Raw genomic sequence first — 18023 nt, forward strand, 5'->3', positions numbered from 1 at the left:
CTCATTCATATTGTTCCCAGGCTATTGATGCTTTGTCACTTTGGGCAGGATTTTCCGTGCAACCACATACTTCATGGCAACAGAGGTGGCCTCCTATTGGCCGGTGGCAGGAACTTCTAGTCCTGCTGCTGTTAGCGGAGTTTCCTGTTAAACACATCCCTCGCCATCAGCGAACCCGTGGTGGGGGTGTTCCCTCCTCCGGTCCTGCCGGTGTGAAGGGCCAGAAAGTTCTGGCCTTTGTGTTGATTGTAAGTCCTACCTTAGTCACTTGAACTGAAATATGGGTTGAATAATTTTGTGGTGAATTTGTGTTGAGGAAGAAATAGAAATACTTGTACTTATGTAACTCATTTATTTACTTTTGATTTGAACAAAGAACAAAGAACAATACAGCACAGGAACAGGCCCGTCGGCCCTCCAAGCCCGCGCCACTCCCTGGTCCAAACTAGACCATTCTTTTGTACCCCTCCATTCCCACTCCGTTCATGTGGCTATCTAGATAAATCATAAATGTTCCCAGTGTGTCCACCTCCACCACCTTGCCCGGCAGCGCATTCCAGGCCCCCACCACCCTCTGTGTAAAATATGTCCTTCTGATATCCGTGTTAAACCTCCCCCCCCTCACCTTGAACCTATGACCCCTCGTGAAAGTCACCACCGACTTGGGACTTGATTTTGATTTATTGTCACATGTATTAACATACAGTGAAAAGTATTGTTTCTTGCGCGCAATACAGACAAAGCATACCTTTCATAGAGAAGGAAAGGAGAGAGTGCAGAATGTAGTGTTACAGTCATAGCTAGGGTGTAGAGAAAGATCAACTTAATGCGAGGTAAGTCCATTCAAAAGTCTGACAGCAGCAGGGAAGAAGCTGTTCTTGAGTCGGTTGGTACGTGACCTCAGACTTTTGTATCTTGTTCCCGAAGGAAGAAGGTGGAAGAGAGAATGTCCGGGGTACATGGGGTCCTTAATTATGCTGGCTGCTTTGCCGAGGCAGCGGGAAGTGTAGACAGAATCAATGGATGGGAGGCTGGATTGCGTGATGGATTGGGCTACATTCATGACCCTTTGTAGTTCCTTGCGGTCTTGGTCAGAGCAGTTTAAAGTTTATTTATTAGTCACAAGTAGGCTTACATTAACATCGCAGTGAAGTTACTGTGAAAATCCCCTAGTCGCCACACTCCGGCGCCTGTTTGGGAGTGTGAGGGAGAATTTAGCATGGCCAATGCACCTAACCAGCACGTCTTTCGGACTATGGGAGGGAACCAGAGCACCCGGAGGAAACCCACACAGACACGGGGAGAATGTGCCGACTTAACACAGACAGTGACCCAAGCCGGGAATCGAACCCAGGTCTCTGGCGCTGTGAGGCAGCAGTGCTAACCACTGTGCCACCGTGCCGCCCCTTTTCAACTTCAACTTTTTTCAGTTCCTTTGTACTCTTGAACATTCCGTCGAGCTACCCCCTGACCCCCACCCCTGACACCCCCCCCCCCACCCCCCTCCATCCCGCCCACACCTCCCCTTCTCCTCCATCTGTGAAGGCTCAAGTCATTTCAGTATATTAAAAATACTACATCGATACAAGTCGCCGATGATGGAAATTCTATAGATGCTTAGATGGTAGAAATAGGCCATTCGGCCCCTCTATCTAGTGCTACTCTTTGTGGAAGCAATCTAAAACTGACCTTGCCACCCTGACCTCAACCTTTAACCCTGCATCTTCTATTACATGTCCTTAAAGCAAAAGTGTACAAAAAGGTACAACAATGACCTTTGCTGCAACCATGCTCTGTAGAAATAAATTGTCACTCTTCATTCACTTAATGACGATTTGAAATTATCATTGGTTCTCCAGAGGAAATAACTGATTTCTTTCTTTGAAACCTCTCATAATTGAAAGGTCCTCTCTTAGCCATCTCTGTCCGAGCGGATTAGTGCCAACGCTCCTTGTCGGTGTAATGGAGGAGTGAAATCCAATGCATTAATTCATCTCTTAGCTGTTGACCTTTTGTCTCCGCTCCTGTAATAATAGAGTGCGCACTGACAGGCTGTTGGAAATGCTGCCAAACAGCTTCCAGCTTTCAGAGCTGAGTTTGATCAGTTGCACTGCGCTTTCTGCTCCTGCACACAGACTTTGCTTCCGGTTTCCTTTGCAGTGAATTCAACAAGGGACAGAGGCATTTGAAGCAGGAAGATTGGTTAAGGAAATGACTGTAAACACAGCACGTTGCAACATTCTGCTGCTTTCACAGCTTAACTGTTAACCCAAATTTAAAACAAATGGAATTAATATCCAATAGTATTTCAACTCAGTTTTTATATAAAATACAGATCTAGGATCAGGCAGTGTGAAATAACACCAATTCCACTCGATGAGTTATTTTCATTGATTATATTTTTAATCATCTTCACTTTTTACATTCATAAGTAAAATGGTTGTAAATTTTTTTTATTTGAGAAATATTCGATTCTCGCTGTTCAACAAGGTGTGTGTGACTGAGGGAGAGAGAGATGTGTGTGTGGGTGTGTGTGTGTGTGTGTATCTGCGTGGGTGTGTGAATGCGTGCATGTGTGGTGTGTGTGAGTGTGCATATGTGTATGCGTGTGTGCGCATGTGTGCATGTGTGTGTGAGTGTGTGTGTGTGAGTGTGTGAGTGCATGAGTGTGTGTGTGTGTGTGTGTGTGAGTGTGCGTGTGTGAGTGTGTGTGAGTGTGCGTGTGTGAGTGTGTGCGTGTGTGAGTGTGTGTGTGTCTGTGAGTGTGTGAGTGTGTGTGTGTGTGTCTGTGTGTGTGTGTGTGTGAGTGTGTGCGTGCGTGTGTGTGTGTGTGTGTGAGTGTGTGTGTGTGTGTGAGTGTGCATGTGTGAGTGTGAGTGTGTGTGTGAGTGTGCATGTGTGAGTGTGAGTGCATGAGTGTGTGTGTGCGTGTGTGAGTGCGTGCGTGTGTGAGTGTGTGCATGTGTGTGTGTGTCTGCGAGTGTGTGTGCATGTGTGTGTGTGCGTGTGTGAGTGTGTGCATGTGTGTGTGTGTGTGTCTCTGTCTGCGAGTGTGTGTGTGTCTGTGTCTGCGAGTGTGTGTGCCACCACACCCCTGCGCACTTGGTTATCACACAATACATTCCTCCTCCGAGTGGAACATCCCCATTTTGCCCATTCTCTGGTCGATGGGCAGTCACTTTGTGTGTACGTGGGGAGGGAGTTGTCTCTCTAATCATTTTGAAAGTTTTATACAGCATTTGTGTCGAGATGATGAGCCCACGTGCCATGGAAAATGGCCCTGGTTTTTGGCTCCAATAACTCTGACAGTTGGGTTGTGAATGTACAGGTCTGGCAGTGCGGAGGCAGTATGGAGGTTCTACCGTGCTCAAGGGTGGCCCACATTGAACGCACAAAGAAGCCATACAACAATGACATTGACTACTACGCAAAGCGGAATGCACTGAGAGCTGCCGAGGTCTGGATGGATGACTTCAAGTCACACGTTTACATGGCGTGGAATATACCAATCAATGTGAGTATGCGTCATACCATTAACATGTGATCTAGAGTGACCAGTAGTTTCCACCAAGGCTCTACCACTGCCGGTTTTTTTGGGCACAGTAAGAAGTCTCACAACACCAGGTTAAAGTCCAACAGTGTTATTTGGAACCACGATAGACCTGATGAAGGAGCAGCGCTCCGAAAGCTCGTGATTCCAAATAAACCTGTTGGACTTAAACCTGGTGTTGTGAGATTTCTTACTGTGCTTACCCCAGTCCAATGCCGGCATCTCCACAGTACAACTGTACAAGACATTAGTAAGGTCACATTCGGAGTACTGCGTAAAATTCAGGCCACCCTGCTATAGGAAGGATGTTATTAAACTGGAAAGGGGGCAAAAGAGATTTACAAGGATGTTACTGGGACTGGTTTGAATGATAAGGAGAGGCTGGATAGGCTGGGACTTTTTCCCTGGCGCGTAGGAGGATGAGGGGGTGGCCCTTGTAGAGGTTTATAAAATCATGAGGGGCATAGATAAGGTGAATAGCCAAGGTCTTTTCCCCAGGGTAGAGGAAGTCCAAAAGTAGAGGGCATAGGTTTACGGTGAGAGGGGAAAGGTGAAGAAGGCGTTTCTTCGGTCAGAGCACTGAGTACAAGCGTTGGGACGTTACGTTACAATTGTACAATAAGGAGTCTCACAACACCAGGTTAAAGTCCAACAGGTTTATTTGGAATCACAAGCTTTCGGAGCGCTGCACCTTCATCAGCTGATCATCACAAAAGCTCGTGATTCCAAATAAACCTGTTGGATTTTAACCTGGTGTTGTGAGACTTATTACTGTGCTCACCCCAGTCCAACACCGACATCACCACATCACGGTTTTTCTTTTGTTTTTAGAAGGTGATCAGGGGTGCTGTGCATCCATTAGGGAGACTTATTAGGAGCCAACAGAAGCATACACAATCTCCATTCAGTTTCAGAAATCCGCAGCTTAGATGACTGAACTCGTGTCTTGATCCCAATCTCAGTACACCTGAATAAAGCTTTTCCTTTCTCGAGTTCAGTAATCGACAGCCTCACTGCCAAATATCTCACACTCAGAAAGGACAAATGTCACATCAAATTCATCATATAATCCAGTGTGGTATTGGTCAGCTGGGTGGAAAACCGAGATCAAAAGTGCCCAAATCTGTGATTCCTGTTTTAGCGGCAAGAGGAAAAACACGCATTGTCAATATTGTAAACTAGACACAGCCACATTGCGGTGGTACAGTGACACAGTGGTTAGCACTGCTACCTCACAGCGCCAGAGACCCGGGTATGATTCCTGGCCTTGGGTCACTGTCTGTGCGGAGTGTGCACATTCTCCCCGTGTCTGCGTGGGTTTCCTCAGGTGCTCCAGTTTCCTCGCACAGTCTAAAAATGTGCGGGTTAGGTTGATTGGCCATGCTAAATTGACCCTAGTGTCAGGGGGATTAGCAGGGTAATGTGTGGGGTTACGGGAATAGAGATCTGGGTGGGATTGTGGTCGGTACAGACTCGATGGGCCAAATGGCCTCCTTCTGCACTGGAGGGATTCTATGACTCTATGATCATTCTTAGGTTAATGTGAGAGTGGTTGCTATGGGGTCCAGGATTGCAGGAATGCCCCATGTGGTTGTATTCGGTCATCAATGAACCAACTAAACCCTACAGGGATGAAACCACCTCAATGAAATCATCCCTAGGAGACTGGGAGAGAAATTTGATGTTTTCAAAAGTAGTCTCAATGTGACCTGCTCACACACCAGGCTGAGGTTGTTCTTTGAGGGAGCAGGGTTTCTGCAGGACAGTAAGAACAAAGAAAATTACAGCACAGGAACAGGCCCTTCAGCCCTCCAAGCCTGCACCTTCCATGCTGCCTGACTGAACTAAAACCCCCTACCCTCCCGGGGACCATATCCCTCTATTCTCACCCTGTTCATGTATTTGGCCAGACGCCCCTCCAAACTCGCTATTGTATCTGCTTCCACTACCTGCCCCGGCAGCGAGCTCCAGGCACCCTCCACCCTCTGTGTAAAAAAACTTGCCTCGTACATCTCCTTTACATCTTGCCCCTCACACCTTAAACCTGTGCCCCCTAGTAATTGACTCTTCCACCCTGGGAAAAAGCTTCTGACTATCCACTCTGTCCATGCCTCTCATAATCTTGTAGACTTCTATCAGGTCTCCCCTCAACCTCTGCCATTCCAGTGAGAACAAAGCAAGTTTCTCCAACCTCTCCTCATAGCTAATGCCCTCCATACCAGGCAACATCCTGGTAAATCTTTTCTGTGCCCTCTCCAAAGCCTCCACACCCTTGTCACCATGGGCTCAAGTCCCACCCCCCAGAGACCTCTGTGCTGTAGGATTCTCTAATTCTTCTCACTTTCTGTTGACAGAATCCGGGGGTTGATTTTGGTGATGTGACAGAACGAGTGGCACTGCGCAAGAGGCTGAACTGTCGGAGTTTCAGATGGTACAGAGACAATGTCTACCCCGAAATGCGGATTTACAACAACACCATCACCTATGGAGAGGTAACCTATCACAGCAGAGAGAAACTGTACAGGCACATGGGGGAAACCATTTTGCTTCTAGCAGCTAGCACCTGCACTGAGGCGAACCCCTGGGGGGACTTCTGGTGGGGAGCAATCAAGAGGGGGGCGGGGTGGAGGTTGATTGAGGAATCTGTTACAGAGATATTGCGCAGGTCTGTCACATGAGCAGAGACTAAGTGGGTTAGGATTATATTCACTGGAGTTTAGAAGAGTGAAAGAGGATCTCACAGAAATCTCACAGAATGCATGAATCGCAAAAACTCAGTCTGCAGGTGCAGCAGGTGATCAAGAAGGCAAATGGAATGTTGGCCTTTATCGCGAAGGGGATGGAGTATAGAAGCACGGAGGTCTTGCTGCAATTGTACAAGGTACTGGTGAGGCCGCAACTGGAGTACTGTGTGCAATTTTGGTCCCCTTATTTGCGGAAGGATATATTGGCCTTGGAGGGAGTACAGAGAAGGTTCACCAGGTTGATACCGGAGATGAGAAGAGATTGAGTAGATTGGGCCTGTACTCGTTGGAGTTTAGAAGGCTGAGGGGAGATCTTATAGAGACATATAAGATAATGAAGGGGCTAGACAGGGTAGAGGCAGAGAGATTCTTTCCACTTAGAAAGGAAACAAGAACTAGAGGACACAGCCTCAAAATAAGGGAGAGTCAGTTTAGAACAGAGTTGAGGAGGAACTTCTTCTCTCAGAGGGTAGTGAATCTCTGGAATTCTCTGCCCATTGAAGCAGTGGAGGCTACCTCATTAAATATGTTTAAGTCACAGGTAGATTTCTGATCAATAAGGGAATTAAGGGTTATGGGGAGCGGGCAGGTAAGTGGAACTAAACCACAATAAGATCAGCCATGATCTTATTGAATGGCGGGGCAGGCTCGAGGGGCTAGATGGCCTACTCCTGCTCCTATTTCTTATGTTCTTATGTTCTTATGAAACTTATAAAATTCTAACAGGATTAGACAGGGAGAATTTAGAAAGAATTTTCTCAACGGTGGGAGAGTTCAGAACTAGGGGTCATAGTTTGAGGCAAAGGGGTAAACTGACACAGTGGCACAGTGGTTAGCACTGCTGCCTCACAGCGCCAAGGACCCAGGTTCAATTTCCAGATTGGGTCACTGTCTGTGTGGAGTCTGCACGTTCTCCCCATATCTGCATGGGTTTCCTCCGGGTGCTCCGGTTTCCTCCCACAGTCTGAAAGACGTGCTGGTTAAGTGCATTGGCCGTGCTAAATTCTCCCTCAGTGTACCCGAACAGGCGCCAGAGTGTGGTGACTAAGGGATTTTCACAGTAATTTCATTGCAGTGTTAATGTAAACCGACTTGTGACACAAAGGACTGAGGTGAGGAGAAATGTCTTCACCCAGAGGGTGGTGAATATGTGGAATTAATATATGCCACAGAATGTAATTAAGGCCAATATGTTGTGTGATTTCAAGAAGAAATTAGATATAGCTCTTGGGGCTCGAGGGATCAAGGGATACGGGAGGAAGGGGGGTATCAGGATATTGAATTTGATGATCAGCCATGATCAAAATGAATGGCGGAGCAGGCTCGAAGGGCTGAATGGCCTCCTCCTGCTTCTAGTTTCTATGTTTCTATGTAAATGGAGGCTGATCTTTGAAGATCATCTCTTAAAATTGGATTTATCACAACAATGTGACATGTTCTTGGATCTTAATTGATGTCAACCCTTTGTTTCCAGATGACTGAATTCAAGTTTTAAAACTGACTGCAGCTGTAACTAAATTCTCATGTGGTTGTGGATTCAAGTCCTGTTCCAGGGGACCGGAACAGAAAACCTAGGCAGGTCCATTACTGAAGGGGTGCTGCATTGTTGGTGGTGCCTTCCTTCTTTAAGTTGAGTTGTTAAACTAAGGCCCGGCTCAGACGAATGTAAAAGATCCCATTGTACTTTTGCAAAGTAAGGCGGCACGGCGGCACAGTGGTTAGCACCGCTGCCTCTCAGTGCCAGGGACCTGTGTTCGATTCACGGCTTGGGTCACTGTCTGTGCGGAGTCTGCACGTTCTCCCCGTGTCCCCGTAGGTTTCCTTCGGGTACTCCAAAGATGTGCGGGTTCGGTGGATTGGCCATGCTAAATTGCCCCTTAGTGTAACGGGGACAAGCTAGCGTAAATGCAAGGGGTTACGGGGATAGAGCATGGGTGGGATTGCAGTCGGTACAGACTTGATGGGCCGAATGGCCTCCTTCTGCACTGTAGGGATTCTATGATTCTATGATTCAAGAGTGGGGGAGTTCTCCCCAGTGCCCTGGCCAATATTCCTCAACCAACATCATATAAACAGGTGAACTGGACATCATCACCTCGCTGTTGTGGGATCTTGCTGTGCACAAGTTGGCTGCTGTGTCCCTACATTACAACAGTGAGTGCACTTTGGAAGTATTTCAATGACTCTAAAGAACTTCAGGGCACCTTGATGTCATGAAAGGTGCTATCGAAATGCAAGTTTTCTTTCTGTTGGGAATTGAACTCGTGTTTCCCAGATTATTACTCCAGACAGTGTTCGCGGGGCAGACTAAAGACAATGAACAAGATGCAGACACAACAGATCTTGTTCTTTGGAAACAGGGCTGAAGACTAGTTTGAGGATGTTTGTTTGCAGCTTTTTATACCAGCTTGTTAGGTCCCTCATTCTTCCCGGTTCCTCAGCATAATCACAAGTGACGTGGTAAGTAATCAGACTGCATGCTCTGTCTAATCCGCTGCTCACTCACCCAGTGCGTGTTACATTAACACTGATTGAGTCTCTCATTAATGTGCTCTCCCTGATTTCCCCTCCAGTCACCTGCCTCTCTGCAGTCTGCAACTGGAAACTCCGCACGTCCTCCCACTCCACGGTCCGGGACAGCTCGGAGCACAATGAGAGGTGCGTCGCAATCGGGTCGTTCCGGACAATTTTAGTCTTCCAAAGCTGAGGATAGAATCAGGAGTGAGGAGAGTCTGATGGAATCTTGTTGAGATGAATCATAGAGTCCTGCAGTGCAGATGGAGGCCATTCGGCCCATCGAGTCTGCACCGACCACAATCCCACCCAGGCCCTATTCTCGTGACACCACATATTTACCCTGTAAATCCCCTGACACTAGGATCAATTTAGCATGACCAATCGACCTAACCCGCACATCTTTCTGACTGTGGGAGGAAACCGGAGCACCCGGAGGAAACCCACGCAGACACGGGGGGAATGTGCAACCTCCACACAGACAGTGACCCAAGCCGGGAATTGAACCCGGGTCCCTGGTGCTGTGAGGCAGCAGTGCTAACCACTGTGCCACCGTGCTGCCCCATGCCATGAGATGTCCCAGGCATTTTGACAAGTCTTTAACCCACTGGCGGGGTGGCGTATTGCTAACATTCCACCATTCTCTGGCGAAGGCAGGAATCTGTGCCTTTATTTTGGTCATTTAACACTGCTGCAAAAACAACTTTCCATCCATTACTCCGGTACTGGATGGTGATCTGTTGTCTTCTGGAAGATTTGTTGAACCGTGCGTATTCTGCAACGTGAGAGAATGCCAAGTTGTGGCGAAACAACAAGAACCCAAACTTCTATCGTGCTTTTCAACCTCAGGTTTATCCCAAAGTGCTTCACAGACAACGATAACTTTCCAACTGTGGTTACTGTTGTAAAGTAGAAAACACAGCAGCACGGTGGCACAGTGGTTAGCACTGCTGCCTCACAGCGCCAGGGACCTGGGTTCGATTCCCGGCTTGGGTCACCGACTGTGTGGGGTCTGCACGTTCTCCCCGTGTCTGCGTGAGTTTCCTCCGGGTGCTCCGGTTTCCTCCCACAGTCAAAAGATGTGAGGGGTTAGGTTGATTGGTCATGCTAAATTGACCCTACTGTTTGGCAATTAATAGGGTAAATATGTGGGGTTACGGGAATAGGGCCTGGGTGGGATTGTGGTCGGTGCAGACTCGATGGGCCGAATGGCCTCCTTCTGCACTGTAGGGATTCTATGATTCTAATTTGTGCAAAGCAAGCTCCCACAAGAAGCAGTGTGATTCATGGCCAAGTAATTTGTATTTTGGAGTGATATTGGCTGAGGATTAAGTATTGGACAGGGTAATGGGTACAACTCCCCTGCTTGGTTTTAAAGTAATGTCATGGGCTCGCGAGTTCAAGCATTCACACAGAATTCCGTTTCCCCTCAATTACTGCAAATCTTACTGAGTAAGTTCCAGACGTCACATCTTCGAAAGAGTATATTGTCCTTGAAAGGAATGCAGTGCAGATTTACCAGAATGTTCCCAGGGCTTCAGGGGGAGGCAGTATTGTAGTGGTATTGTCACTGGACTAGTAATCTGGATAACCAGGGTAATGCGCTGGGGACCTGGGTTTGAATCCCACCGCATCAAATTGGTAACATTTGAATTCAATAAAAGGCTAATAATGACCATAAAACTATTGTCAATTGCTGTAAAAACCCATCTGGATTACTAACGTCCCTTTAGGGAAGGAAATCTGCCATCCTTACCTGGTCTGGCCTACATGGTTAGCACTGCTGCCTCACAGCACCAGGGACCTGAGTTCAAATCCTGACTTGGGTCACTGTCTGTGTGGAGTTTGCACGTTCTCCCCGTGTCTGCGTGGGTTTCCTCCGGGTGCTCCAGTTTCCTTCCACAGTCCGAAAGAAGTGCTGGTTAGGTGCATTGGCCATGCTAAATTCTCCCTCACGCTCTCAAACAGGCACCGGAATGTGGCAACGAGGGGATTTTCACAGTAACTTCATTGCAGCGTTAATGTGAGCCTACTTGTGACACTAATAAGTAAATAAATAAAGATAATGTGACTCCAGATCCACAGCAATGTGGTTGACTCTTAAAAGTGCCTACAGTTGAAGGATGGGCAATAAATGCTGGCTAATGATGCCCAATTCTGGACTCCCCACTGTAGGGAGGATGTGAAGGTATTGGAGAAAGTGCAGAGAAGATGAATGAGATTAGTTCCTAAGATGATGACCTTCATTTATGAGGATAGATTGGCGACATTAGGATTGTCCTCATTGGAGAAAAGAAGGTTGAGAAGAGATGTGATAGAATGTTCAAGATCATGAGGGGGCTAGACAGAGGAGAAAGGGGGAAACTGTTCTCCTTTGTAAAAGGTTAGAGGATGAAAGGGCACAGATTTAAAGTAATTAATGAAGGAATTAAAAATGGTTTGCAGGAAAGTTTTTTCACACAGCGAGTGGTTGGGGTCTGGAATGCACGGCTGGAGAGTGTGGAGGCAGATACAATTGAAGCATTCAAAAGGGGATTAGACTATTATCTGAAAAGGAAGAATGTACAGGGTCATTGGGGAGAAGGTGGGACAATGAAACTAGGTGAGTTGCTCATTCGGAGGGCCGGTGCAGATACGATGGGCCAAATGGCCTCCTTCTGCACCATGACAAATCTGAGATTCTGTCATTCTGAGATGCTGGAGGCTCATGTAATCATTTTTAATCACAGATTGATTGAATTTTGGGAGCTGAAAATATTATTTGATTTGATTTGATTTATTATTGTCACATGTATTACAGTATACAGCTATGAATTTAACACGACATTCTACACTCTCTCCTTCTCTATGAACGGTATGCTTTGTCTGTATCGCGCGGAGGCGGTGATGTAGTGATAAGAAACAATACTTTGATCTGATTGGATTTGATTTATTGTTGTCACATGTATTAACATACAGTGAAAAGTATTGTTTCTTGCGCACTATACAGACAGAGCATACCGTTCATAGAGAAGGAAATGAGAGGGTGCAGAATGTAATGTTACAGTCATAGCTAGGGTGTAGAGAAAGATCAACTTAATATGAGGTAGATCCATTCAAAAGTCTGACAGCAGCAGGGAAGAAGCTGTTCTTGAGTCGGTTGGGACATGACCTCAGACTTTTGTGTCTTTTTCCTGATGGAAGATGATGGAAGAGAGAATGTCCAGGGTGCGTGGGGTCCTTGATTATGCTGGCTGCTTTGCCGAGGCAGCGGGAAGTGTCGACAGAGGGCCCGATTTTACCATTTTCATTCTAAGTGCTGAATCTGGGCGCAATCAGATCCGACTTGGAAATCTGCTTTCAGGCGTCCCCAATACGCACTCAGCCTGAAAAAAAAATCATGGGTCTGAATCGCGCTGTGGCTGGGGCTTAGCGCGCCCGAAACGATCGGAGCTCTGAACTGCGCATGCGCAATGAGGAAAAAATTTGAAAAAGCGCGCCCATGTCAGATCGCTCCCGGATCGCAGAAAGCGGAGAAAGCGGCCCGGGAGAGAAAAGCGGGAGCGATGGCCCCACAGACATCACTGTCCCCCTTATCCACCCCCCCAATACCCACACACATCACTGTCTCCCTTATCCACCCTCCTACTACCCACACACATCACAGTCCCCCTTATCAACACCCCCCCCACTACCCAGTCCGATCGTGACCCCCTGCCCCCTTCCCACCCACTGATCACCCGCAGAGTAGCAGCAGACCCCCCCTGCCCCTGCCTCCCCGCCACCAGAGATCTATCTGGCCTCCCTCCCCCCCCCACCAGAGATACATCTTACTGACCTCTTTCCTCCCCCTCCAAACCAGAGAATGATCTGGCCTCCCTCCCCTCCCCACCACCAGACAACGATTGAGCCTCTCTCCTCCCTCTCCCTGACCGATCTGAGTCAGAGAGCTCTGAACTCATCTCTTCAGCAGCTGGAGCGCCCGAAACAGACTTTTATTCAGCAGGTTCATTTTGGCGCAATTCCGGATTGGCGAACGCGGCGGTAAAGGGGGAAATGCTGATAAAGTTGGGCGGGCAGTTCATTCATTCAATTAAAATGCATGCAAATGCATTTAAATCGCCATTGCGCCCGTTTCAGGCGCGAATCGGATTGTGGCCATTCCCGGGTCTCGGTAAAGTGGCCATCTGCGCGGATGCGGGCGCGGATCGCGTTAATGGCCTCACACCCGACTTTACCACGTTTTCGCGCCCAAAAACGGACGCGACGCAATGGTAAAATCGGGCCCAGAGCCAATGGATGGGAGGCTGGTTTGCGTGATGGTCTGGGCTTCGTTCACGACGTTTGAAAGTTTCTTGCGGTCTTGGATAGAGCCATACCAAGTCATACCAAGCTGTGATACAACCAAAAAGAATGCTTTCTGTGGTGCATTTGTAAAAGTTGATGAGTGTCGTAGCTGACATGCCAAGTTTCCTTAGTCTTCTGAGAAAGTGGAGGGGTTGGTGGGCTTTCGTAACTATAGTGTCAGCATGGAGGGCCAGGACAGGTTGTTGGTGATCTGGACACTTAGAAGCTTGAAGCTCTCGACCCTTTCTACTTCGTCCCCATTGATGTAGACAGAGGCATGTTCTCCTTTATGCTTCCTGAAGTCGATGACAGTCTCCTTCATTTTGCTGAAATTGAGGGAGAGATTATTGTCGTTGCACCAGTTCATCAGATTCTCTATCTCATTCCCCTATTAGGGACATGAAGCTAAGGCAGGTGGATGGAGTTAGGATGCAGATCAGCCAGGATCTCATTGAATGGTGAAACAGGCTCGAGGAGCTCAATGGCCTCCTCTTGTTCCTATGCTTGTGAATGGTGATGTGTTAATAACACCCACATTTTCTGTCAACTCATTTGTAGCAAGGACATATCTGCAAATATTTAAGGTGGAGGGACACTGATTACCGTAACATGGTGTGAAATTGAATACCAAGCCATTACTGCCTTGATCTTCACCCAGTCTCCTCTGGTTCTCTGCCCATTCCTCACCTCACCCCTGCCATTCTCTGCCAAGTTCCTCTTGTTCTCTGCCCAAATTCCACTCGTGTACCACCCATATCCCACCCACATACACATTTCCCACCCATATCCACCCATATGGTAGGTTGTTGCATAAGGTTAAATCTCACGGGATCCATGGTGAGGTATCTAAATGGATACAAAATTGGTTTCTTGACAGAAGCCAGAGGGTGGTTGTAGACGGTTGTTTTTCAAACTGGAGGCCTGTGACCAGCGGTGTGCCTCAGGGATCAGTGCTGGGTCCACTGTTATTTGTCATTTATATTAATGATTTGGATGAGAATATAGGAGGCATGGTTAGTAAGTTTGCAGATGACACTAAGATTGGTGGCATAGTGGACAGTGAAGAAAGTTATCTCCGATTGCGACGGAATCTTGATCAATTGGGCCAGTGGGCTGACGAATGGCAGATGGAGTTTAATTTAGACAAATGCGAGATAATGCATTTTGGTAGATTGAACCAGGGTAGGACTTACTCAGTTAATGGTAGGGCGTTGGGGAGAGTTACAGAACAAAGAGATCTAGGGGTACATGTTCATAGCTCCTTGAAAGTGGAGTCACATGTAGACAGAGTGGCGAAGAAGACATTCGGCATGCTTGGTTTCATCGGTCAGAACATTGAATACAGGAATTGGTATGTCTTGTGAAGTTGTACAAGACATTGGTAAGGCCACACTTGGAATACTGTGTGCAGTCTGGTCACCCTATTATAGAAAGGATATTATTAAACTAGAAAGAGTGCAGAAAAAATTTACGAGGATGCTACCGGGACTTGATGGTTTGGGTTATAAGGAGAGGCTGGATAGACTGGGACTTTTTTCTCTGGCGCGTAGGAGGCTGAGGGGTGATCTTATAGGGGTCTATAAAATAATGAGGGGCACAGATCAGCTAGATAGTTGATATCTTTTCCCAAAAGTAGGGGAGTCTAAAACTAGAGGGCACAGATTTAAGGTGAGAGGGGAGTGATACAAAAGTGTCCAGAGGGGCAATGTTTTCACACAGAGGGTGGTGAGTGTCTGGAACAAGCTGCCAGAGGTAGTAGTAGAGGCGGGTACACTGTTGTCTTTTAAAAAGCATTGAGATAGTTACATGGGTAAGATGGATATAGAGGGATATGGGCCAAATGCGGGCAATAGGGATTAGTTTAGGGTTTTTAAAAAAAGGCAGCATGGACAAGTTGGGCCAAAGGGCCTGTTTCCATGCTGTAAACCTCTATCACTCTATATCCCACCCATATACCCATATCCACCTATATCCCACCCTTAGCCCACCCATTCCCCACTCATATCCCATTCAGATACATAACCCCCACCCACATTCCACCCATACCCCACCCATTCCCCACTCATATCCCACCAATATATCCATTCCTACCCATAGTCCACCCATTTCCCATCCATATACCCATTCCACACCCATATCCCACACATTCCCCACCCATAAACCCATTCCCCACTTATATCCCACCCGTATACACATTCCCCACACATATACTACCCTTATCCCACCCATTTCCCACCAATATTCCACCCATTCTCCTTCCAGTCCCGGACCATTCTCCGCTCATTTTCTGTCCAATCTCCACCTGATGGTGCAGAGTGAAAGGTTGCCACTCTCCCCCCGCTCCCCTCCCCGCCACCCCCGCCGTCGTGTTGATAACTGATGAAGAAACCGCAGAGAAGACTTTGCAGATTATTGCAAAGTTGTGTTTTCCCCGCTGACGCTTATTTTTCCCCTTGGCCCATTTTCAAAGCGATCGATTGTGAATAAAATGAGCATAATGTTGCCTGGTATGGAAGGGCTTAGTTATGAGGAGAGATTGGGTAAACTGGGGTTGTTCTCACTGGAAAGACGGAGGATGAGGGGTGAACTAATAGAGGTGTATAAAATTATGAAAGGCATAGATAGGGTGAACGGTGGGAAGCTTTTTCCCAGGTCGGTGGTGATGTTCACGAGGGGTCATAGGTTCAAGGTGAGGGGGGGGGGGAGGTTTAACATGGATATCAGAAGGACGTATTTTACACAGAGGGTGGTGGGGCCCTGGAATCACTGCCAGGCAAGGTGGTGGAGGCGGACACACTGGGAACGTTTAAGACTTATCGAGATAGCCACATGAACGGAGTGGGAATGGAGGGATACAAAAGAATGGTCTAGTTTGGACCAGGGAGCTTGGAGGGCCGAAGGGCCTGTTCCTGTGCTGTATTGTTCTTTGTTCTTTGTAAAGTCTGTACAAATCCTGTTGTGGTTTTTAAATTAGTGGGTCCACCTTCTTTTACTCATCTGATAGCTATCTGAACATCGGAGTGAAACACAGCGCACGGATGTGTGGGCAGAAAAATTAATCAGCTCATTTCCCATGGCAGCTGGATTTGAAATTCTAATTTTTCTTGTTATTGAATTGTCATCAGAGTCTTTAACCTGCAGCCCACACATCCGATTCCAGTGGATAATGTTACGAGGTTGTGTTCTCTCTCACCAACACTACAAGCAATGAGGCACTTTGCATCTCTGGAGGTTGGCTACTTTAATTGGTTTGGTGGGACAGGAAGAGAAAAGCCTTTGTGTTTTGGGGAGAAGGACGATTTATTCACACAATAAACAATATAGACATTGGAAAACTCTCATCATTGTCATAGGATGGGAAAATAACAACAAGGCTAATCCCTTTTCAAGCATTGGACTGTGTCATTTATTTTACTTATTTGTCCACAGGGCGCGGACGTTGCTGGCTCAAATGTTACTTTCCACTTGTCAGAGGAGACAGTGGCGTAATAGTATTGATGCTGGACTAATAATCCAGAGACTCATGGCAATGTTCTGATAAAGTAGACGTGGAGCGGATGCTTCCTCCTGTGGGGCATTCTAGGACGAGAGGTCATAGTCTTAGGATAAGGGGCAGCAAATTTAAAACAGAGTTGAGGAGAAACTACTTCTCCCAAAGGGTTGTGAATCTGTGGAATTCACTCCCCCAAAGTGCGGTGGATGCTGGGACAGTGAGTAAATTTCAGGAGGAGTTAGACAGATTTTTAATTGGGAATGGGTTGAAGGGTTATGGTGAGAAGGCAGGAAAATGGGAATGAGGAGCATATCAGCCATGATCGAATGGCGGAGCGGACTCAATGGGCCGAATGGCCCAATTCTGCTCCTATATCGTATGAACTTATGAACCTGGGTTCGAATCCCACCATGGCAGATGGTGAAAATTGAATTCAATAAAAATCTCGAAGTAAAAGTCATGAAGATGATCATGAAACCATTGTCGATTGTTGTAAAAACCCATTTGGTTCACTAATGTCTTTTAGGGAAAGAAATCTGCCGTCCTTACCCAGTCTCGTCTAGATGTGTCTCCAGACCCACAGCAAGTGGTTGACTCTTAAATATCATCAGGGACGGGTGATAAATGCTGGCCCAGCCAGCGACGCCTACATCCCATGGACGAATGAAAAATTGTCAGCCCAAGCCTGAATATTGTCCAGATCTTTCTGCATTTGGACACAGGCTGTATTTATCTAGGCAAAGGCAGTCCTGCTCCCAGAATCCAGAATCCTGCCCTTCAAGAGCTGCCGGACAGTCAGAGGACGGGAGCCCTTCATTGTTCAGCAGCACTAAGGGGGGAGGTGATGGTTGCTGCCGGTACTACACCCACCTGAGACCGAGGACTGCTGAGGGACCCAGGCCACTGTTGAGTGATGGCGAGAAGAGGGGCAGAAATCACAGGCTGGGGGGGCGGGGGGGGGGGGGGGGGTCAAGGGGGAGAGAGGACTGACAGGAAGGGCCAGGGTTGACCCTCAGAAGGCCTGCTTTGAACCTTGTAAAATAAAAACCGACATTTTGTGAGTGAAAAATAAATGTGTCCATCTTCCAAAGCCAGGCTTGGTGGTTGGCTGGCTGTCTGCAGGGGAACTGAAGCAGCAAAGGATTTTCCTGAGAGACCAATGTCCTTAAAATAACCTGAGGAAAGCTTTTACTTTTTCGCTGGACTTGCTGATGCCTTTGTGAAATGCTTCCATTTTTTTTTTAAACTCTATGCGTTCAGTCTGATTTCTGATCCCAGTTCCTGCATTAAAAGCAACGCTGATGACACAGAAGAATAAGAATAAGCTCTGTCAGCGTTGTGGAACAGTATAATTTCCCCATTCGGGCCCCTGGCGTCAGGAAGCACATGGGGATGA

The 18023-nt window shown here is 47.3% G+C and overlaps 1 protein-coding gene across 1 annotated transcript in view; it reads left to right on the forward strand.

Annotated features, from left to right (window-relative positions):
* The window catches only part of galnt9 (polypeptide N-acetylgalactosaminyltransferase 9), a 309591-nt gene that overhangs the window by 204874 nt on the left and 86694 nt on the right, over positions 1-18023 (forward strand). The window contains exons 7-8 of the mRNA XM_078227666.1: positions 3329-3514; positions 5905-6042. Of these exons, the coding sequence (XP_078083792.1) occupies positions 3329-3514; positions 5905-6042 (324 nt within the window). The remainder of the gene's footprint in view (positions 1-3328; positions 3515-5904; positions 6043-18023) is intronic.

The sequence above is a fragment of the Mustelus asterias genome, chromosome 13 (genome assembly GCF_964213995.1).
Source record: "Mustelus asterias chromosome 13, sMusAst1.hap1.1, whole genome shotgun sequence".
Classification (NCBI taxonomy): Eukaryota; Metazoa; Chordata; class Chondrichthyes; order Carcharhiniformes; family Triakidae; genus Mustelus; species Mustelus asterias.